The 22,601-nt window shown below is 35.9% G+C and overlaps 8 protein-coding genes across 8 annotated transcripts; 4 read left to right on the forward strand and 4 right to left on the reverse strand.

The window, feature by feature from the left end:
* Positions 1–1,206: 1,206 nt before the first annotated feature.
* B0P05DRAFT_589405 (formin homology 2 domain-containing protein) lies at positions 1,207–7,105 on the forward strand (the record flags this gene model as incomplete). Its single annotated transcript, XM_051582736.1, has 14 exons — positions 1,207–1,417; positions 1,463–1,572; positions 1,621–1,877; positions 1,938–2,018; positions 2,061–2,454; positions 2,500–2,840; positions 2,890–3,077; positions 3,121–5,121; positions 5,170–5,384; positions 5,437–5,523; positions 5,569–5,637; positions 5,684–5,767; positions 5,813–5,942; positions 6,000–7,105. 14 exons carry the CDS (start codon positions 1,207–1,209, stop codon positions 7,103–7,105), a joined length of 5,274 nt encoding a protein of 1,757 aa, XP_051432562.1.
* A 52-nt stretch (positions 7,106–7,157) lies between these two features.
* B0P05DRAFT_551547 (uncharacterized protein) lies at positions 7,158–7,888 on the reverse strand. The gene is made up of 2 exons (XM_051579372.1): positions 7,441–7,888; positions 7,158–7,391 (listed from the first exon to the last, which is right to left on the reverse strand). Exons 1-2 carry the CDS (start codon positions 7,511–7,513, stop codon positions 7,201–7,203), a joined length of 264 nt encoding a protein of 87 aa, XP_051432563.1. The 5' UTR covers positions 7,514–7,888; the 3' UTR covers positions 7,158–7,200.
* On the reverse strand, positions 7,868–9,063 carry B0P05DRAFT_551549 (uncharacterized protein). The gene is made up of 2 exons (XM_051579373.1): positions 8,707–9,063; positions 7,868–8,612 (listed from the first exon to the last, which is right to left on the reverse strand). The coding sequence occupies exons 1-2, from the start codon at positions 9,004–9,006 to the stop codon at positions 7,902–7,904; spliced, it is 1,011 nt and encodes a 336-aa protein (XP_051432564.1). The 5' UTR covers positions 9,007–9,063; the 3' UTR covers positions 7,868–7,901.
* Positions 9,064–9,440: 377 nt separating this feature from the next.
* Positions 9,441–10,532, reverse strand: B0P05DRAFT_551552 (uncharacterized protein). Its single transcript, XM_051579374.1, has 2 exons — positions 9,565–10,532; positions 9,441–9,497 (listed from the first exon to the last, which is right to left on the reverse strand). The coding sequence occupies exons 1-2, from the start codon at positions 10,352–10,354 to the stop codon at positions 9,475–9,477; spliced, it is 813 nt and encodes a 270-aa protein (XP_051432565.1). The 5' UTR covers positions 10,355–10,532; the 3' UTR covers positions 9,441–9,474.
* Positions 10,533–12,694: 2,162 nt separating this feature from the next.
* Positions 12,695–15,150, forward strand: B0P05DRAFT_551555 (uncharacterized protein). The gene is made up of 3 exons (XM_051579375.1): positions 12,695–13,204; positions 13,285–13,693; positions 13,742–15,150. The coding sequence occupies exons 1-3, from the start codon at positions 12,833–12,835 to the stop codon at positions 14,932–14,934; spliced, it is 1,974 nt and encodes a 657-aa protein (XP_051432566.1). The 5' UTR covers positions 12,695–12,832; the 3' UTR covers positions 14,935–15,150.
* Positions 15,151–15,380: 230 nt separating this feature from the next.
* On the forward strand, positions 15,381–17,881 carry B0P05DRAFT_551557 (uncharacterized protein; the record flags this gene model as incomplete). The annotated part of the gene is made up of 6 exons (XM_051579376.1): positions 15,381–15,677; positions 15,739–15,851; positions 15,898–16,007; positions 16,054–16,123; positions 16,167–16,315; positions 16,389–17,881. Coding segments are annotated over exons 1-6 (1,883 nt in total), but the record flags the coding sequence as incomplete, so codon positions are not given.
* A 523-nt stretch (positions 17,882–18,404) lies between these two features.
* On the reverse strand, positions 18,405–19,719 carry B0P05DRAFT_474914 (uncharacterized protein; the record flags this gene model as incomplete). The annotated part of the gene is made up of 6 exons (XM_051574809.1): positions 18,405–18,664; positions 18,764–18,855; positions 18,917–19,045; positions 19,107–19,216; positions 19,268–19,417; positions 19,504–19,719. 6 exons carry the CDS (start codon positions 19,717–19,719, stop codon positions 18,405–18,407), a joined length of 957 nt encoding a protein of 318 aa, XP_051432568.1.
* Positions 19,720–20,856: 1,137 nt separating this feature from the next.
* On the forward strand, positions 20,857–22,171 carry B0P05DRAFT_474924 (uncharacterized protein; the record flags this gene model as incomplete). The annotated part of the gene is made up of 6 exons (XM_051574810.1): positions 20,857–21,072; positions 21,159–21,308; positions 21,360–21,469; positions 21,531–21,659; positions 21,721–21,812; positions 21,912–22,171. The coding sequence occupies 6 exons, from the start codon at positions 20,857–20,859 to the stop codon at positions 22,169–22,171; spliced, it is 957 nt and encodes a 318-aa protein (XP_051432569.1).
* Positions 22,172–22,601: the final 430 nt, after the last annotated feature.

Consider the following 22,601-nt stretch of genomic DNA (forward strand, 5'->3'; position numbering starts at 1 on the left):
AGCAGTTACAGCAGAAAGTATACTTGGTCATTTTAGAGCTTCAATTTACATGTATTGGATGAATTACAATAAAAAACCTGTTTATTCTTGACAAAGTAACTTTTATGAATAAGCTGTTTTTTTTTACAAAGTGCTTTCTTTAATCACTATTCCTAACGCAATATTTCCCCATAAAAATGATTGCTTTTTAGAGTGGTATTTAATTTGAGATCAGATATCAAAAGTCAATAATGAAACAAACAAACTTAGTTTTGGCTTTAGATTTACAATTGTCAAATATGTTGATTATTACACAGCAGCATTGGCCATATGACATTGACTATTTCAAAGTTATTATCCAAAAATAACTAACAAGGGGGTTTTGCTTATATCCTTAGAGAAGAGACAAAGACCAACTAGTCAACATCGTGTATCACTTTTACCTTATTAGAGGCAAGTCGAAGAATGGGACCTTCATGCCATTATAAGAAAAGCTGGCTTGGAAATATTGCTTCCTAAAAAGCACATGAAACTCTTTTGAATAGTGTGCCATCAGTGATGATTACTGAAAGCATGGACTAAAGGAGCCTTACCTAAAGAAATAAAAAGAGACTCAACATTCACAGTTCTTTTTTTTTTTTTTTAGTTCACTTTGCGAATAGTAATTATTTTCCGCAAAGCAAAAGTCTGCATGTAATTTCCTTTTTCATTCAGGACTAAAGTACAAACAGTGCATACATAATCATTTTGTAATGATTGGCCGCATATAGAGCATTTCAAAGACAAGCTCAGCTTCATGTACACAAGCGACGCAAGTTGTGTACAAGAACGTGATTGCTATAGAAAGAACGTGGATTTGATAGGTATTCACAAAACACTTTTTTTTCTTTTTCTTTATGTCTTTAGTGACTATAGCAATAACACAAGCGTACCTGTTTTTTTTTCTGCTGATATGAGGATGTGTTCTCCCGAGAATTTAAGGTTTATGTTGTTGTTGTCTACGATTAGTTCATAAGACAAATTATCGCGAGGTAATGGGAGTAGATGTGTAACAAGGCCTTTTTTTTGTGTTTATTGTTCTGTTGATATCTGTTACTCCTCTTTTTTTTCCCTTCTTTTTTTTTTTTTTACTGTATCTACTTGCTTTTTTATTGTACTTATATGCCACACTTTAACGTGTGAGCAAAAAAAAAAAAAAAAGAGAGAGAGAGAAAAAGATAGAGAATAATGGATTTTATATCAAATATCGGAAACAAGCGCAACAGCAGAAAAACGAGCAGTCGACGGCCTTATACCAGAAGAACTTCTGTTTCTTCTATCTCAAGTCTTCCAGGCGCTAACTTGAGTAATACTAACCTGATAAAAAAAGAAAAAAAAGAGAAAACACTACAAGCCTTGAACAGGCTAGATGCCCTTAACTCATCTAAAGATACCCCAGGTAAAACAAAACCAAACAAAATAAAACTTGGCTAACTTGGACTAGATCTTTCACGCAAAACAAACAGCTTGTGGATCAACACATCAGACCTGTATGGTCTGAATGGTGAAACAACACTTGTTGAAGCAGGCGAAGATTTATTTTCAGAAGTCGCAGTAAGTTTTGATTGCTATCATTTTTGTCATATTCATACTCTTTTTTAGAAACAGTTGGATTTGAATGTAGAACAAGTAGCTAGCTTATCGGATGAGCGATCGCCTATTACACCTACAAGCAAACCAAACTCTAAAAGACCAAGCAAAACAAAAGTGGCTCGCAGCCATAACGATGCGACAAAAGAGATCAAAAAGACTTCGACAAATCCACCAGCCAATTACGTCAAAATCTTGAAACAGAAACAAAAAGCAATTACATATGAACTAATGTTGGAAGTATCGTATTATATTCGTACTTCGGATAGGTAATAATAACACAAACACAAGCGGGAATACAGGTACTGATATGTCTTTCTTGTACAAAGCTGGTTAGAACGTTTCATCGAGGATGGCGGCATGCAGATTATTGCAAAGGAGCTGGGTATAATTCAGAAGAAACAAAATAGGTAAGCTACATGATGTTGTGACCCATAGCTCACTCAAGGTAGAACACAAAACGACCACAAGATAGAATTAGAAATACTGAAATGTTTGAATACACTCATGAACAAGAAATCCGGTCTTCAAGAAGCCTTCAAACATTCACGCATAATAGATAACTTTTGTATCTCACTTGTATCACCTTATATACCTGCAAGAACGCAAGCATGTGAATCGCTCACTGCTTTTTGCTTTTTACCAAACGGAAGAGCCATGGTGTTGCGTGGTATGGAACTATTAAAGCAATACGGCCCTGATTTTGGCCGTTTTGATGCCTGGATGCAGGCACTTGAGAAAACATTGGACGGAAGAGGTAAAATGGGCTCGGCTGTGGGCGCTAGTAATGATCTCAAAATGACGGGCATGGTGGGTGCAGGTGATGCTCAAATCACTCAATACATGGTAAGCATAGACACCATCTCGCAACTTACTCAACTTGTTGTATAGTTTATCAGTGTCCTGTTTATCAATACGCTTGTAAGGCCAGATATTGTAGAGGACAGAAAGGAACGAATCATGCTGAGCTTAGAATTAGAACAAGCTGGCATAAAGAATGTGTTTCAAAAGATGGAGTTGCTAAACCATGAACATATCAGCTTGGCAATACAAAAGTTTCAAGATGAAATTGAAGCTGATACAATTCAAGAGGATATGGAAGTATATTATAGCTTAGACCCACTGAATGTCCTGGAAATGCTGATTGCAAAGACACAAGATACACCTGCTTATCAGAGCCTTCATAATATTCTCTGTTATTTACTCAAAATTCAAGATAGTCCTGAAAAAAGGTATACACAACACATATATGGGTGCAGCAATGACTTATACTCTGTATAGTAATTATCAGTATCAGTTGATTGAGATGTTAGTTCAACAAGTTGCCTTGGATCAGAACAATTATTACCCTGATGATATCTCGAATGTTTCCGAATTTACTGTACATAGTTTGATTCCCAAATTCACAAATGCCTTAGCAGAAGAAGAAGAGGACGAAGATAACATCAGCAAAAGAAAAGTGCAGATTGGTAAGTCAAGACAAGTACACCTTTGTTTCTAACTTGTTATCAGATGGTTCTGAAGATGTGGTTGGCTCCTTGGAAGCAAAAATTGACTATCTTGAAAAAGAATTGAGTTTATCAAAACAAACTAATGCCATGCTCAAGATTTTCTTCAAGAGCACAGAGGAACGTTACAAATCTGAATTATTGGACACTGAAACCAAAATGCGTAAATTACATGACTCTGTACGCAACTTGACAGAATACGGTAACCCATCTCCTAAACGGCGTAGCTTTAAATCACTACCGCCTTCTCAACAAGCACAACAAGCACAACAAGCGCAGCAGCCACAGCCGCAGACACTTTCGAGAAGATCAACCGTGACAGCTGCTGGATCAACTCATACTACAAAAAGAAAACCAATGAGCGACAATCCTCTGCGTAGTTCTTGGACTGCACCTGCTCCTGAAAGTCCACCTACTAAACCAACAGCGGCTCCGCCTTCTTCTTCAAGAGCCTCAACGCCTCTTCCACAACAGCCAGGTGCTGGTACTTCAGACACACTACGACAATCCCTTCGAACCAAGATTGGAAGTTTTGTGCGTAGAACGAGCAATGATCCAGTGGGAACAACAGCAACAACAACAGCAGCAGTAGTAAAAACAACGAAACCAAGAGGGAACTCTGTTGATTCAACATCCAGTTCAGTTAGCAGTAATTGTAATAATGTACCATCGCAGCAAAAGAGACGATCTATCACGAAATCTCCAAGCCTCGCAGGCAGTCGAAAGAATTCTAGATCAAGTGCAAGTGGAATAAAAGAAAAAGAGACTACTCAACCAGTTTCATGCGCCCAGAGAACACGCAGGTCGATTAACGAAGGAGCTATCATGGGAGAAAATACGAATAGCAGTAGCACGAACAGTAGCAGGAAAAGCAACACACCTAGGTCTTCTTCAGCTATTGTTCCCAAATCAAATCATGATAATAAGGAAACTACAACACGAAAATCATCGTTGCCTGCATTTACTGTATTGGTAGATGGCGAATTAGCAGCATCTCCCATGTTTAATCAATTAGAAGAATACATATTTCCAGCATCAGCAACAACACCTGCCACTATCGCACCTTCTGATCCTGCAACTAAATCTGTATTGTCGGAGCCTGAGCCTGATTCACAATCCAATGCGCCAGAGTTTATATCAGATAAGCCTGAGTCTTCGCTTGAATCTTTACATGAATCTCCTGAACCATTGGCTGAATCAACTGAAACAGAAAATCAACTCAGCGAATCCTTGAGGCCCTCACTTGAGACTGTACCTGAATCATTGGAACTAGAAAATCAATCAAGTGATTCTTTAAAAACCTCTCTTGAGCCTGTCCCTAAATCCACCGAGTCAGTTGAAACAGTTAACCAGCCTGCCGAATCTTTAAAGACCTCACTTGAACCTGTGCTTGAATTTACGGAATCGGAATCAGAGGCTTTGCCTGACATTAAGGAGGAATTTATACCAACACCAGCACCGACACCGGAACCATCATTATCAGCACCTGCTACACCAGCGCCGCCTCCACCTCCTCCGCCTCCTCCGCCTCCTCCACCTCCTCCACCTCCTCCACCTCCTCCACCTCCACCTCCACCAGCTCCCATGAATTCAACACCAATTAAAAAAATCTCGGCATCTAATTCATCCAATACACCAGCTGATAACAACACCTCTTCTGAAGCATCCAATACTTCTCCTCCATTACCACCTGTTTTTCTTGGTGCTGTTGGACGAAAACCAAGTGCATTCCAAGCAAAACAAAAACTCAAATTCGTAGAATGGGAAAAGATGAACTTTGCCAATATTCAAGAGACCATCTGGAATGAATTCGAGAGAGACATTGAATTATCGCTACATAAACAAATTGACTCTGCCGATTCTATTATGGAATATCAACTTGCTAAAGCAGGTGTGTTTGATGATGTTGAACTGACTTTTGCACAAAGACCTGCTGTTGAAATCAAGTCAAAGCCATTAAAAGAAGAAACGCATATCTTGGATACAAAGAAATCCTATAACCTCAGTAAGTCCAAACAAATACAAAAGATCTCTGTATTTATTGTTTTTATAGATATTTTTATCAAGAACATTGTGAAGAAAATACCATTTGATGAGATTCGATATAGTTTCTTGCAACTTCATCCGTATTTTATGGATGAGCAAATCATCTTGAATTTACTTAAATATTTACCCACTGAGGATGAAGCAGTCAAACTCTCTGCTTACGAAGATGCTCCTTTGGAAGAAGTGGAAAAACTTGGTGTGCCAGAAAAGTTTTGTTTACAGGTATGCTGATTTGAAGGCATATATATATTCCAGATACTTATTCTTAAATTAGATGATGAAAGTTAGCCGACTAAAGGAGAGATTGGAATGCATGTTGTTCAAATCTACCTTTTTGGAAAGATACACTGTTCTTCATAAGGTAAGAGGTTAGAAAGAGATCGACATGTATACTTAACAATATCAGCAAATGACTTCTGTATACAATGCTTCTTTAGCTTTAAGAGATGCAAAACACTTTAAAGAACTATTACATGTAAGTGGATATCACCTTTAAGATAGCATGTATCTAATGTATTTAGTTGGTGCTCTTACTAGGTAACTTTCTGAACGGAAACACTTACCGAGGCGGTGCTTTTGGCATCAAGATCGCTAGTATAAATAAGGTTTGACAAACATATAAACATACCAAACTCATTCTTTTTTTATAGTTGATTGATACCAAAGGCACTTCAAAATCCACGACACTTTTACACTTTTTAGTTGATGCTGTTGAAAAGAACTTTCCTTCCGTTCTTGCTTTTCTGGAAGAATTGGATGAATGTGGGTTAGCTTCAAAAGGTAAAAAAGAAAAAAAAACTATCATACTTCAAATTGGAAATTAACTCTCCTTAATAGTCTCTCGATCCGAAATGGCAATTGAGTATCAAAACTTCGAGTTACAATTGAGTAAACTTGAAGTCGAGTTACGTGACCATTATCCAATTAATGAGGAAGAAGAAGTGGTTGAGCTAGACAAGTTTGCTACGACCATGCACCAATTTTTCAAAGAAGCAAGCACAGAATTCAAACGTATCTGTATGCTCTCAAAAAAAATGGACGAGAGCTATGAACATGCTGTTCGATTCTATGGTGAAGATCCTAAAAAGATCCAACCAGATGAATTCTTTGGTATCTTTAAAGAATTCACGACCAGCTGGGAAAAATGTTCGGCTGATTCAAGAGAGCATAAGCTTAAACAAGATCGTATTGAGAAGCAAAAGAAACGTGAACAAGAAAGAAGGAAGCGAGCCAACAGTAATGCGGGTGCCAAAACCAAGAATCCAAACACAGAAGACGATAAGGCTATTCTTCATAGTTTGTTGGATAAATTGAAAAAGGATACATTGGATGTGAAGGTCAGAAGAAGAAGTGACAGAAGAACACGGCAGAGATCAACCAGTGTCAGCCAACAACAACTTCAACAGTCATTCTCTACTCAACAGCCTAATATTGATTCAATCTACTTGAAGGCAAACAAGATGTTACGTAACATTCAAGGTGAAAATAGCTCTAGTTTGTTGGTAGATGGAGGAGGATCCAGTCCAACTATATTTGATTTTGGACACCATACACATCACTTGCACAATAATATGGATAAATTGCATGGAGGAAGAAGACGTATGAGTGCCTCTGTAGCTATTATGCCTTCTTTTAAACCCATGCTGTATGATGTAGAAGCAACAGACAGTCCTACAGTTGCAACACCTTCTACCTCTCTTTTGGATGCATCTAATGCTATTCCTGAAGAAACAAGATCATCCTTGTTAAGCACACGACGCCACGCTAGACCATTATCAGCCATTGTCATACCCAAACCAAGTACATCATCCCAATCACATTCTTCCAATCCTACGCCAACGACTACCACTGCTCAAAGAACAGTCAGAATAAGAAAGACAAGCAAGAGACCCATCTTTGACCATTCACTCAGAGTCAGAGCTAGAAGAATGAGTACAAGATAACTATAATTTGTATCATAATAATTTTCACACTCTCAATAAAATATATTTATATACACAACAAATGATGATTTATTCACATAAAATTACATGTATATTTAGGCCAAGAGAGAACTAGCGACAAAGGCACCCAAGAGAACAAGACCTTGCATAAGAATAGTAGAAGACAAGCCATTGCCTAAAGAAAAGCCTGCACTTGTGTTGGTGTTAGAGGGAGCAGAAGGAGATGTGTTGGTGGCGCTAGCAGCAACAGAAGATGCCTTGCTTTGAAGGGATTCAATTGGGTTGGCTATAGTATATCATTAGGCTGTGTTATTTCATGTCATTTCCTATCTTACCTGAGCTTTGAGCTTGGACAACAGCAATAATACAGACAACAGTGAGGATAGCGAGGAAAGACTTGGCGTTCATTTTGTAGTAATAAAGAAGAAAAAGATAATCCAAATTGTTCCCCTCTTTATATATAACTGTTGTTTAATTCATCAACATGATATCATTGATTACGTTTGAGAGAAACATCGGAGTTCATAGTGTGTGTGTGTGTTCTTATGTGTACGTGCGTTCAAGAAGTTATTTTTATACATGATCTCTTTGTCATTGCATCATTTACCTTTTTCCCGTAATTGAACAAAGAGGCAAAAACGTGACGTCAATTCCTAAAGTCAATAGACAGATTTCAAATGGCAATGTGTGCATTGATTTACCCGGTTGAATCACCCACAAGTTACACAAGTAAACTGATCAACACAGAAGAAAAAATTCAACTTTTATGGTAAAAAGAAATAACATTTTATTATTATTACTTTTTTCTGTCACCAATAGGACCAAAAATATGATGATGTTGGTGAGGTTCTGCAGAAGAAATGAATGGATGGTTTTCGAGCATTTGAATACAAGAGACGTTTTGTGATGAATGAAAGGGATTTCGAAAATATGGATGATAGAAATGATGATGAGAATGATAGTAATGATGCTGTGGGGGTATGTTGGTATTGTATTTAAAGTCAATTTTATATTGACAGAGAGGGTCCATAAGATTGAATCTTGGCAAAAAGTCCAAGTCTAAACCAGTTGAAAAAGGAGAATACCAATTGCTTTCTTTCTTTTGTACCTCTTCTTCTTCATCTTCACTATGACTTGGTGTTGTTTCAGGTGATATCAAATCAATAGTCTCTACCTTTTTTTCGATTGGAGTTGATACACAAGAATACGTAGGAGAAGGGAAAAAATGATTATTTACAAAAGCCTTTCCTTCAATCGTTTTTTGCTTCTTCTCAGAAACAACATTCACCCGTTCATTATTATTATTATTATTCTCATTTGTTTGTTCTTGTTTGGTATTTACAGTCAGGTTTTCTTCTTGGGAGGACACAGTGTTGGATCGGGTTCTTTGTTTTGCTTGTTGTTGTCTTTTTGTTTTTCGACGCTTAGATGCTTTCTTCTTTGCATTTTTTGATCGTGGTTGATTCAACAAGCTTGTCTCTTCTGTTTGCTGTTGATGAGTCCGTTTCTAAGGGAAAAGTAAGTTAATGTTGATCCGCCGCTTGAATTGATCTTCCATCGCATACACCCCAGTAACATTATTATTATTATTATTATTTTACCTTGAAAATAACATAGATTGCATACAAACAGATTACAATGGTAGTCAGTGAAGATAAAGATGATTGCCGTAAACGAGTAAAGAGTCGAATCTTTTTTATTGGATAAAGTGGTATGCTGTTGTACTGCTGAATATCCGTAGCGTTTCTTATTGTCACCTTCTGTTCATGGACAGATATAAAGTAACCAGTAATGTGAGAATAAATCGAAGAGAAAAGCATAGAAATGAGTGAAAACATAATCAACAAAACAGGGGACAAGACAACAATCGATGTTATCTGTAATCCTCGAATTGTACGCATTACGAATAAATAAACTTAAGGAAAGTATACTAGAGAAAAGAAGAAAGCGAAAAAAAAATTTTTTAGGGAAAAACTATAATTTTTTTTCTGCTTTGTTTTTCATTTAGCGCCCTGAAGCTTTTTTAGCACCATTTCATGTCACTCTTTCTTTTTTTTTTTGCCCTGACACCATTTAAATAAATGTTCTTTAGACATGCATACCAAATATTGGTGTACCGTAGCACAGTAATGATACTTTATATCAATACTGATTTTAGTGAGAAAAAGAATAAACAAGAGAAAAAGGGGAGGGGGAAAAGAGATAGAATACATTTTTTTCTTTCTTTTTTTTCTTTTTGAAGATATATAGATGTAGTGTGGGTGTATATGGGGATGTGAATGTATATTATGTAAATGTAGATAAATAGAATGCTTGTATATATATATATATATATATATATATATATAAATGTATGTGCGTGCGGATGGTTACATATCAAAATCTAACAAATCTAAATAGGAAGAATAAATGAGAACTTTGGTCACAGGCACATATAAAAAAATAATAATGATATTTACCAGCCAGTTCTTGATCTGTCGCCATAGTAATTAGGCTCATACTATCGTCATGACCACCGCGTTGCAACCAAGAGTTTATCTGATCTTCAGTCACATCATAATTGTTGTCTTTCTCTTGAACTGACCAAGGATTTTGAAAGACGTTCATCATAGGAGGGGTATACACTGGCATGAATCCACAGCTGTCATTGTTATCCTGCTGTTGGGAAGGGTCAGACAAGACGACAGAAACTTTGCCTGCTTCATCTGCCATCAATCGAAACTGAAGAGAAGATAGAGTGCTTACACTACTGCAGTCATCCTCATTATCGCTGTTGCCCAAATCAGGAGTTGTACCTTCACAGCCCGTGGATTTACTGATGAGAATTTTATAAATTTGGGCATCTTGAGGCGCATCTGATTTCTTTAGACTGTCCAGCATTCTCGATTTAGCTCTATACATGTTTTCTCTCAGACATCGACTAAGCATCGCAATGCTTCTCTTCTCTTCGTCCTGATGATGGTAGGAAGAACAAACAGGCAAGTCGCGGGGCTTCAATTTATTGGAAGCATCGGATGCTGCCGACAAAGGCTTAATCTGTCGGCTCAATGCTTTCAGCTCTTGCAGGCTCATTTTCTGTTTGCCATTGCATGGTTTGCCCAATATAATCTTTTTCGATTTCCTGGTTCTCTTGGTGTTCTTAAGATGACGAAAAAGGTGGCTGTTTCTTCTCTTCTGGCAATCCTTTGGAGAGATATACACATCCTTTTCCAATGAAGTTGGGCTTTTCATAATATGTAAATGCTGCATTCTTATTTGAAAAAAAAATCTTAAATCTTTTACCTTGTGAATTTATCGCAAAGATACATATAGGGGTTAATATGAAAGGCCTCAGCTTGGTTCATGAAGTGATTTTGCATAGTGTGTATGTTGAGATGACAAGAAGAAAAGAGAGAGAGAAAGAAAGAAGAAAAAGTTTTTTTTTTTTGACTTTTCGATTAAATAAAAAATGGGACTTGTGAAAAAGAACAATTTTTTAGTTTTTAAAGAAGGGGAACACTCCGTCCACTCGAAAAAGAGACTACTTTTACGTAAATAGATTGGTTTTGTACAAGAATGGTTTAAGCATTTGACAAAGAATATAATGAAAGAGAGAAAGAAAGAGTGAATAAGAAATAAATTTATTTATTTAATGTATTTTATCAGTCGACCGTAACCATTAATTTTTCATGTTCATAAATCAAAGGAAATAGAAAAAGTTAGGCTTTGTTTGCAGCAAGAATGAACATTGTCTCATAACAAAATGGAATGGGCAATTGGAGTGATTCTTTTACGAGACCTTTGCTTGTATTTGTGCATTAGGCAAAAGTGATACGTTGATCTTGAATAGAAACGAATGACAAAGAGTCTTATATTCTTTATTCTCTTTTGTTTTGTTTTTCATTATTCATTATCCTTGTTATTCGTAAAAGCCTCATAAAAAAATTTAAAAAAGACTATTTAGAAGCGGAGACAAAGAAGACTGCTTTGATTGAAGGGAACAAAGAGGGTAACTAAAGAGTTAGACAAAATATTTGGTCCCTGTCTTCTTTTCTATCGTTTTAAATTTCCGCTATCATCGAACTTACCATCATTCATCGAATGAAACCTTTTTTGCTCGCTCAACAATGTTGTCTCAGACAAATAAAGGGTTACATTGCATTGCGCTTATTTTTATATTAAACCATAACTTATTCTTAAGGTATTCTCTTGATTTCTATAAAAGTATGTTTATTGGCCTTATTTTAAAATACAATCATAGCTTATAGATACAAGCAAAATGTAGATAAATAATACACATATTCTGCTATAATATCTCTGTATGTAGTTAAGTCAATTGAAAGTATTGTTTTTTTAATTTATGTAAGGAATCAGGCTCTGTTTACGTAGTACATAGATGCGGTGAAGAAAGGAAGAAAGAATATCTCATATGTAGTAACAACAGCTCATTCCAGCTGAAACATTCTTTTTTTGAGACGAAGAAGAAAGTGCTTCAATAGTCTTTCTCAAGTTTAATGTTGACTTGCTCTTTCTGTCATCTTTGCTAAGGGACCAAAGATTTGATTGTTCACAAAAAGAATTGTACAAGTTAGATTAGCAAAAGATAATAAAAGAATGTCCTTCTCCTAAATTCTATTTATATTCATGAGCCTATTAAAAATGATATTCCTATCAAGTAGTTGAATTTGACAAGAAGAATGCAAAGAGAAAATATTTATGGCATATAAACAGATCGAAGGTTGAACAGATACAATATACTGAAGAAGAAATATGTTGACAAAGATACTAGTTGTTTACTCATCAATGCATAAAAATAAGGGAAATATAAGCTTTTTCTTACTTTGTATCAAGCATGTATAATGAACCCCTTACATGGATCAAAGCTTATTGCTTGAATTGTTTCTATGAAACACAAATTTGAATTAATTTGAAATATGAACAAGAGACATGCCCAATCAGTTCTGCTTGTTAGAAAGTAGCTATGGTTGCACAAGAACAGCACAATGACGATGAATGTCAAAAGCAGATGCGTTTGTGTAACACAGAAGATACAATCGTCTGTAAAATACACTTGAAAAATAACGGCCGGGTTTGTATCACCTTATTACACCGTCTCTAATTCTAACGGACAAAATTAAGGTTTTGATAGATGTCTTCATCGTATTTTTTTTCTTTTTTTCATGATTCGAAATAGCTTGTAGTAAATTGACCTTTTTTTTTGACATTTATCAAATCATTTTGACCTTCTTATGATTTTTTTATATCTTATGCGCTCAATTTAGTATCGAGAATATCTCATGTGAGAGCCCCATGACGAGAGTAGAAAGGATCTAGTTCTCTAAAGTATTCATCTATTTTATATATAAAAAAGAGATGAACAACGATCTCTTGTAGACAAGGTGTAGCATTGGCGAATGATATTTATGCATTTAACCTGCCTGATCTTAAAAATATGGGCGAATCACGATCGAGAATTTGAGGTGAACAGTTGATTTAAATGAGCGAAAAAACCAGTACATTCCTGTCCTACCTTATAGTGACCCGTTATTGCAGGAAATCTGGCCCACGTTTTGACCAGAAGTAAATTGATTTGACTATGGTTCAACATTACACTTTTATCTGTACAGTTTCTTTTTTTTTAACCCCTCAGCCTTCATGAGCATTTGCTCTTTCTTTTCTCAGAACATTTTATTTTTTTTAATCGTTTTCTTTTGCGATCATTTTATCAAAAAAAGAAACCCTTAAAAAATGGATCTGTCTACCTTTCAATTGGTAGACGCTATGAATGATATGGACATGCTAAGAAATTTGTCTAACCAACAGGAGTCATATTCTCATCATAATCATCATCAACGACAACATCAACAACAGCAACATCAACAGCAGCAACAGCAACAGCAGCAGCAATCGTCTTCGGCAAATGATAACAATGCTTATGACCAACTTCAAGACGATATTGATTTACTGTTTCAGCCGAATCATGCTGATCATAACATAAGTACTTTTCTTCCCTTCAAAAGTAGTACGACGGACAACACACCCAACCAAATCAGGGCCTCTCCTCATTATAGTAGGCCTGCTTCAGCTACACTTCAAAATGAGTGCTATGATCAACAAGAGGTATATACTAGCAAAAACAATGATAATAAATGTATGTATCATTTATTCTTTCTTTTATCGACATGTGTCTGATCATTTAGGATATTTTTACTCCTCTTATATCACCAGCTATGACCCCTTCTTACAGCTATCAAGTACAGCAAAACAAACAACTCGGCTTTTCTTCTAACAATGACATGAATTTTTCTCCACTTTCATCACCTGCTATTCTTCCACAAGTCGATCGCCATCAAAAGCGTGCAACATTTCAAAATCAAATGGTCGTGACTTCATCACCTAACAACAACAACACGCTAGGTGAAAAAGGTGAAGAATACCAGAATATGTCTGTGAATGAAATCTGTGAGCAATATGAGCAGTTAGAGCAAGCCAAGATGATCATTACTCAAAAGCTTTCAGAGCTTCAGAAGACACAGTATCATGATGATAATTATCAGCGGGGTTTAATGTCATCCGAATCTTGTCTATCCAGAGATTCTTCTGAAAATGGTAATACTAGTTTGTTTTAAGGTACAAAAATTAACCATTGGGTAATAGAAGCACTCGTACAAAAATGTGCTACTCCACCAGAACCTATGGCAATGGGCCACCATATGTCAAAGCCAAATTCTCCTTTGCAATCACCTCATATGGAACCAGCAACACCTGCTTCCTTAATGAACATGAAAGTAAACCATGCAACGCCATCCAAACTTCAATTTTCAAGTGGAAGAATGCAACAATTCTATCCAAACACATCTCAATCACTAGAAACCTCGATAGCTTCTTCCATGACTTATAGTCCTGCCATTGTCTCTACGTCCAGTACTGTTTTTCAACCCACGATTTCTAACGCGATGCATGAAAACAACATAATCATGTCTCCCATGCTTACACCCACTGCTATGGTTCCTATCACTACTAGCCAGCCTACCACGACTGCTGCTGCTGCTGCTGCTCCTCCATCCCCTCTTGCTCTTCACCCTCGCAGACCTTCTTCTCGTCCTTTAAAATCCGAAAAATCCATACGCCACAAGAAACAAAGACGAGAATCCATTGAACCCAAGATTGTGAACGGCATTCATGCTTCTCCTCGTGCATTAAAGCCTCTCTTGATCAGTCCTACATTAAATCCGGGACTTAAACCTTTACCCAGCAGTATGGTCAGTGCTACAAAGGCCAACACGGTCCATTCAGTAGAAGATGCAGAACACATCCTGGCTACTCGATCTAATTATCAAAATTTGATGGAAGGTAAAGGTGCAGCTCTCGGTATCGCGTTTTCTACCCAGATCAAAAGTGGGCTTGAGGTCAGAAGAACAGCACATAAGGCTGCAGAACAAAAGCGTCGAGACTCACTTAAGGAATGGTTTGATCGTCTTCGTCGTGAAGTGGAAGATGGATATGTGAAGCGTCAAAAGTCATTGATGTCCCAGATTATCAAGGAACAAGAATTAGAAAAGAGCATCACCAAAAAGGCTGGTACAGAGGAAGAAGCTACAGAAGAAGGAGGGAATGAAGAGACAACGGCAACCATGAAACCCCTCTCTAAAGTGTTGTTACTTCAGTATGCTTATGAATATATCGCTTCTTTGAAGACAAGCTTAGAAGAGAAAGATGCTATCATTGAAAGCTTGACAAGCGGAAGTTCATTGAAGCGCAAACAAGATGACGAAGAAGAACTAGAAGAGAGCAAGCAAGGTTCTAGTAATGAAAGTGTTGATGAAATGAAGACAATACCAGAAGAATAATTTCTTGAGCATGCATGAATTATGCTAAATAACAAACTATGCTCCTGCCCATTCCTTTTCTTAATTTATGCCCTTTTTTTTATGCCGCTTTTTATATAGAATGACATTCACTTTTTTTATTGTTATTGTTATTATTACTTCATATTTGCACTCTACATTTTACATCTATATCTTATTTGCCATACATACCTACTTGTCAATAAAAAAAAAATTAGCTATCAACATGTAAAATAGACTAAGCCTATGTTGAGTACAAAAAAAAAAAAAAGAGAGAGAGACCTCTCAAGGTACTACGATTATTTGCGCAAACTATGAACACATTAATAATCAATGATGATACAACAACCAATGTTTTGTTTCTTTAAGGCTCTTGTCTTCTTTTTAATCTCAGGGCAATTTTTTTTGTGACTTTTTTAAGTGACAAGCAAGACGAACCTTTTTGTAAAGTTTTGCTTTTCTTCTACTTCTTTATAAAGAGAACATCTTTTCTGTTCTTTGAAGTACCATTCAACTAAGGAATAAATAACATAAAGAAGAGGATGCAGGCATCCACGCATTGTCTTGATATCAAGGTTGAAAATGATTTGCCTCAAATTTCAACAGTAATACAAGATAGTATCGAGAACGTACCATCTCTACTGGATGACCTCGCAACCGACGAGTCTAACTGTTCTTTTACTCCTTGTTACCTCGACATACAACAAGAAGATAATCTTTCCATTGATATTATTCAGCTTTATTATGTATGTACTATCTCTAATTTAATGCATTGTTTTATTTATGTATATAACCATCTATAAAAAGGAACTTTTGCCTAGTAAAGAAAGTCATGATAGACGTATTAAATTCGTCAAATTGATGGAAAAAATCTTGAACAGTGAATGGCCAGAGCATGACATCAAGGCCAATGTGTTTGGGTAAGATTGGAATACATAAAGAATAAGCCTATTGACCACATCACAGTTCTTCAGTCAATGATTTAGGTACAAGTTCTTCTGATGTTGATTTGTGTATCACAACACCATGGTCAGGGCTAAGAAATGTTCGAATACTTGCCAAATTATTTCGAAAATGTAAAGTGTAGCAATACGAATATCATCTCACAAGCTCATTTATTAGGTGGTATGCAACACATTGTCTGTGTTCCTCGTGCCAAAGTACCTATTGTTCGCCTATTTGATCCAGAATTGTAAGTGTATGTATGGCAGGATAGTTCTATTGATGCAGTGTAGACAACTTTCGTGCGATATCAATGTCAACAATACAATAGCCCTTCAGAATACCAAAATGATAAAGACATATGTTGCATTAGATCCCCGTGTAAGACCATTGATTATGATTATTAAGCATTGGACAAAGCAGCGATCATTGAATGATGCAGGTAAGCATAGCATGATCAGAAGAAAAGTAGGCTTATATATACATATATATATATATATATATATATCAATTAGCCAATGGTGGCACATTATCATCGTATACATGGACATGCATGATTATCAACTTTTTACAGCAACGTCATCCTCCTATATTACCAGTGCTTCATTCAATAGAGAATGAAGATAAAGACGAAAACTACTTTTTTGATAATGTAGATAAGCTGAAAGGATTTGGCGCAGAGAACCATGAAAGCCTGGGCGGATTATTGTTTGCTTTTTTTCGTCGATACGCTATTGAATTTGATTATGATGAACAAGTGATCTCTGTCAGACATGGAAGATATCTATCAAAACATGAAAAAGGATGGGACACAGGAAGAAACAAAATGAGTTTGTGTGTAGAAGAACCTTTTAATGTGGGACGTAATTTGGGAAACTCTGCTGATGTGACATCCGTGTATGGTTTGCGGTGTGAATTCCAAAGATCGCTAGACCTTTTACTGGCAGGAGAAAGCCTAGATGCACTTTGCCGTCCTTACCAGTCTCTTTCTTTAGCCCATACTACTGAAATACCCTCCAGCAACAATAACAGTAGTAGTCATACCGATGTTCTTTCTTTGACATTACCCACCGAGAATCGTAATTCGCTCTTCTTTTTATCACAGCCTTATCCTGATAGTACGCATCCTTATGATAGACGAAGAAGCATGGTAGATGGGATTTGCTCTTATCCTTCACCTATTCATATCAGCACATTGCGCTCATCCCCTGCTTCCAAAATGTCACATTCACCATCGTTTCATCCACGTTTTAGTTCACCACAAGCATTAGATTCGATCCTCAAAGTACGCAATACACGGCATGGTAGTCACCCATTACCTCCTGTTCCTTCTACATTACTCTCTATGCTGAACATCAGTGCAAATCACGGTACAGATCAATCTGTAGATAAGATTTTAGCACGGTATCATAAAAATCCGCCTTCTTCAAAACTACAGTCGAAACAACAAGCTACAATAGAATCAAAACCCGTAAAAAAGACAACGGGAAATCATTATCGACGTACAAAAGGTCATGCTTCAAATCACCATCATTGTCATCAGAAACAAAGGCGTCGATCTAGTGGTATTGAATGGCCAAGTATATCAAAAAACTCAGCAACACCACCACCACCACCGCCACCATTGATGGAGACACCTGTTGTTTGGGTGACGGATCAACCTCAACGTTCAAGGCGTTGGTCAACCACAAAAACACCTGATCCACTTACAGTTGTTGAGCCAAAAAAGAAGACATTGGCAGAGATTGTTAAAGTGCATACACCTCCTATGATAAAGCAAAAGACGCCACCCGGTTCTCCTATTCCTAGTACATCCAGAAACACAAAAACAAATAGTAAAAGACAGAAAAGTAGCAACATCAAGTCTGTGAATAATAACCATAGGCAACAAAAAAAGAAAAACACTAAATCTAGAAACTGAATGTACAGTCAAACCTATGGAAATTGGCGTTTTCACAAAAATAATTGTCACTTTCATAAAAATGATTGGCCGAAAGGCAAAAATAATTGGCGGGAATTGCAAAATAAAAGGCACAAGCTCAATTCTTTTTGTCTTTTTGGCCAAGAATATTTGTCCATGCTAAGTATCACAAAGCTTATCCAAATATATGTCCTATTATAGAATTTTTGTTTTTGGTAATTCAAGAAGGGTAATTGGACTATGAAACATCCCATATGCCAAAGGATTTCGTTGTTTTTATTGGACTAAGGGTAGTAATAATACTTCATAACTTAAATTATATGTAAGTAACAGACATGGTATACAATATGAAACATAGAGGGCTTGGGTGACGTATAAAATGGTAACAGATTAGAAGTCAACGGACGGCTTCATGTGCTTTTGTTGGTGAGTATTCAAGATTCTGTCTAAATTCAGATCAACATGTGCGGGAGATTTCCTTTTGCGATTGCTGCTTGCAGTTTCTGAACAGTAATTATCGTAAAATTGCTGGAGCATTCTTAGCTTATTCAATTGCATACAGAACGGAGGCAATTCCTGAAGTGAGGCGGGGCATTGGACTTTCATCAGCTCAAACATGACGGTGGCACCACTCGCATGTTGAGTAAAGCCGTATGCTGTTATGTTTAATCCTAGATTTGGGACAGAAATATGTAAGTTCAAAACATGATGCAAGCTGTTTAGTTACTTTACCTATAGCTTGTAATACTAGAATGCATTCAGTATTATATTCATCATACCCATTACTTGCAAATAAAGCCAGTCTCAACAAATCACCGTGTGTTTGGTGCGCATTATTCTTTTGGTAATCCGCCTTAACCTCCGCAAAACCTATGTGTTATGGGGACAATGATTTAGGAGAAAGAAAAGATGAGTTTATTTCTTTTAATCACAGATAATATTTATGGTAATTATCGTATAATAGAACACCTGTATATTGGCTGATTCGTCTTTTTTCGATCAATACACATCCACCATCTGGTCTCTTATCATGGTTTTTAAGATCGGTTTTTGTGTTTAACCTATTAAATGAATAAAGAATTAAATATACTGCCTAATAAATTGTTTCAGAGTTCATTTTACCATAAGAATAACTGCGATTTTTCTGGCTTGTGAAAAAGTGGCGATAGAATAGGTTGCAAATACCCATTAATTAACTCTGTCTCCTCCACCTTATGGTCCAACAAATTTTCGGTAGGAAGAATATTCAATCTAAACAATTAAAGTTATATAAATTAAAACGCGTTGCATATTATATGTTTACACATCTTACAAATTAATAAGAACATCTACAAGTCTCCTATCTTGTTTGGAGGCTTTCTTATAAATATCAAACAGTACCAACTTAATCGAATCCCTTTCATCCTTTTCAACGTTAAAGCTCTAAACAAAAAGTGTGAGTAATAATCATAAATTAAGACTATTGTATCTTACACCAAATAATTCTGTAATATCTTTGAAAATATGTCTTTCAACTTTTACATCAGAAATGTAATTGTTAAGCATATTTTTGTGAAGTTCCTCCATGTCTATTTGTTCATACGTGCGTTTTTTTTTTTTAACAAAACAACATTTTGAAGTGAGCTATGGGCGAAACAGTGTGTCATTAATTATGTTACGTTGAATCAAAACTTTTTTACTTACAGTATTTCAAACAAATTGCTATTAACAAATAATCCATATGTTTTTGCTTTTGAAAATGATTTATATTGAAATTTTCGGAATTCTTGAAGATATGAAAGCGTCTCTTCATTTAAACTAATACGGCTTGAAAAGGCTTCTTCGTTTGTAGTAAACGGTTCTTCCTCGCTATCACTGGGCTCTGAACTATCAATAATGTTGCTATGATTGTTGCTACTATTGCTGTTAATATCCTGCGTGTTCATCCTTTGCGTCAATAAATCATTGGTTGATTGTAATAGAGGTATAGAAAGTTTGTGTTTTTCAATTTCTAAGGCCTTGTCAGCTTGTGCTTGAAACCATAATGTGTCGAAATCTAGAATCATGGAGGGACATCTTTTTGCTTTGGGAAAGATTTTTTTGTACTCATTTCTGAATTTTGTAAGCAAATTCTTTTTACTGACGGCAGCATTATCGAATTGTTTCATAAACTGTTTGATCAAAAGAATGTTTTTGTCAGCAAATACATTCAAACCTTTTTTTTTCGAAGTTTTGAAAAACTTCTCTAATTCTTAACAAGGGAATAAGTGAGTAATTCATTTGATCATTCCGATAGAGCTACCTTCTGATATTTGAGACATAAGCGAAATAAGGGATTGTCAAAAAAAAACACGCCTTACTTGGATGTGCTATCATGTCTAAACCCAGACTCAAGAAAATAAAAGCTAATTAGCTGGCAAATACCTTTTATAAAACCACATCGAGTTCCTCATCAGTCAAATGCGAATAAAAGAAATCCTGCAAATCGAGAGCCGTAAGCTTTACCAAGCGGAAGCCGTTTTGTCTGGTACAAGGTGAGCACAGAAGCCCTTGGTTCTTTTATTCGCATTTGACTGATGAGGAACTCGATGTGGTTTTATAAAAGGTATTTGCCAGCTAATTAGCTTTTATTTTCTTGAGTCTGGGTTTAGACATGATAGCACATCCAAGTAAGGCGTGTTTTTTTTTGACAATCCCTTATTTCGCTTATGTCTCAAATATCAGAAGGTAGCTCTATCGGAATGATCAAATGAATTACTCACTTATTCCCTTGTTAAGAATTAGAGAAGTTTTTCAAAACTTCGAAAAAAAAAGGTTTGAATGTATTTGCTGACAAAAACATTCTTTTGATCAAACAGTTTATGAAACAATTCGATAATGCTGCCGTCAGTAAAAAGAATTTGCTTACAAAATTCAGAAATGAGTACAAAAAAATCTTTCCCAAAGCAAAAAGATGTCCCTCCATGATTCTAGATTTCGACACATTATGGTTTCAAGCACAAGCTGACAAGGCCTTAGAAATTGAAAAACACAAACTTTCTATACCTCTATTACAATCAACCAATGATTTATTGACGCAAAGGATGAACACGCAGGATATTAACAGCAATAGTAGCAACAATCATAGCAACATTATTGATAGTTCAGAGCCCAGTGATAGCGAGGAAGAACCGTTTACTACAAACGAAGAAGCCTTTTCAAGCCGTATTAGTTTAAATGAAGAGACGCTTTCATATCTTCAAGAATTCCGAAAATTTCAATATAAATCATTTTCAAAAGCAAAAACATATGGATTATTTGTTAATAGCAATTTGTTTGAAATACTGTAAGTAAAAAAGTTTTGATTCAACGTAACATAATTAATGACACACTGTTTCGCCCATAGCTCACTTCAAAATGTTGTTTTGTTAAAAAAAAAAAACGCACGTATGAACAAATAGACATGGAGGAACTTCACAAAAATATGCTTAACAATTACATTTCTGATGTAAAAGTTGAAAGACATATTTTCAAAGATATTACAGAATTATTTGGTGTAAGATACAATAGTCTTAATTTATGATTATTACTCACACTTTTTGTTTAGAGCTTTAACGTTGAAAAGGATGAAAGGGATTCGATTAAGTTGGTACTGTTTGATATTTATAAGAAAGCCTCCAAACAAGATAGGAGACTTGTAGATGTTCTTATTAATTTGTAAGATGTGTAAACATATAATATGCAACGCGTTTTAATTTATATAACTTTAATTGTTTAGATTGAATATTCTTCCTACCGAAAATTTGTTGGACCATAAGGTGGAGGAGACAGAGTTAATTAATGGGTATTTGCAACCTATTCTATCGCCACTTTTTCACAAGCCAGAAAAATCGCAGTTATTCTTATGGTAAAATGAACTCTGAAACAATTTATTAGGCAGTATATTTAATTCTTTATTCATTTAATAGGTTAAACACAAAAACCGATCTTAAAAACCATGATAAGAGACCAGATGGTGGATGTGTATTGATCGAAAAAAGACGAATCAGCCAATATACAGGTGTTCTATTATACGATAATTACCATAAATATTATCTGTGATTAAAAGAAATAAACTCATCTTTTCTTTCTCCTAAATCATTGTCCCCATAACACATAGGTTTTGCGGAGGTTAAGGCGGATTACCAAAAGAATAATGCGCACCAAACACACGGTGATTTGTTGAGACTGGCTTTATTTGCAAGTAATGGGTATGATGAATATAATACTGAATGCATTCTAGTATTACAAGCTATAGGTAAAGTAACTAAACAGCTTGCATCATGTTTTGAACTTACATATTTCTGTCCCAAATCTAGGATTAAACATAACAGCATACGGCTTTACTCAACATGCGAGTGGTGCCACCGTCATGTTTGAGCTGATGAAAGTCCAATGCCCCGCCTCACTTCAGGAATTGCCTCCGTTCTGTATGCAATTGAATAAGCTAAGAATGCTCCAGCAATTTTACGATAATTACTGTTCAGAAACTGCAAGCAGCAATCGCAAAAGGAAATCTCCCGCACATGTTGATCTGAATTTAGACAGAATCTTGAATACTCACCAACAAAAGCACATGAAGCCGTCCGTTGACTTCTAATCTGTTACCATTTTATACGTCACCCAAGCCCTCTATGTTTCATATTGTATACCATGTCTGTTACTTACATATAATTTAAGTTATGAAGTATTATTACTACCCTTAGTCCAATAAAAACAACGAAATCCTTTGGCATATGGGATGTTTCATAGTCCAATTACCCTTCTTGAATTACCAAAAACAAAAATTCTATAATAGGACATATATTTG

The sequence above is a fragment of the Gilbertella persicaria genome, assembly GCF_025201335.1.
Source record: "Gilbertella persicaria strain CBS 190.32 chromosome Unknown B0P05scaffold_34, whole genome shotgun sequence".
NCBI classification, from domain to species: domain Eukaryota; kingdom Fungi; phylum Mucoromycota; class Mucoromycetes; order Mucorales; family Choanephoraceae; genus Gilbertella; species Gilbertella persicaria.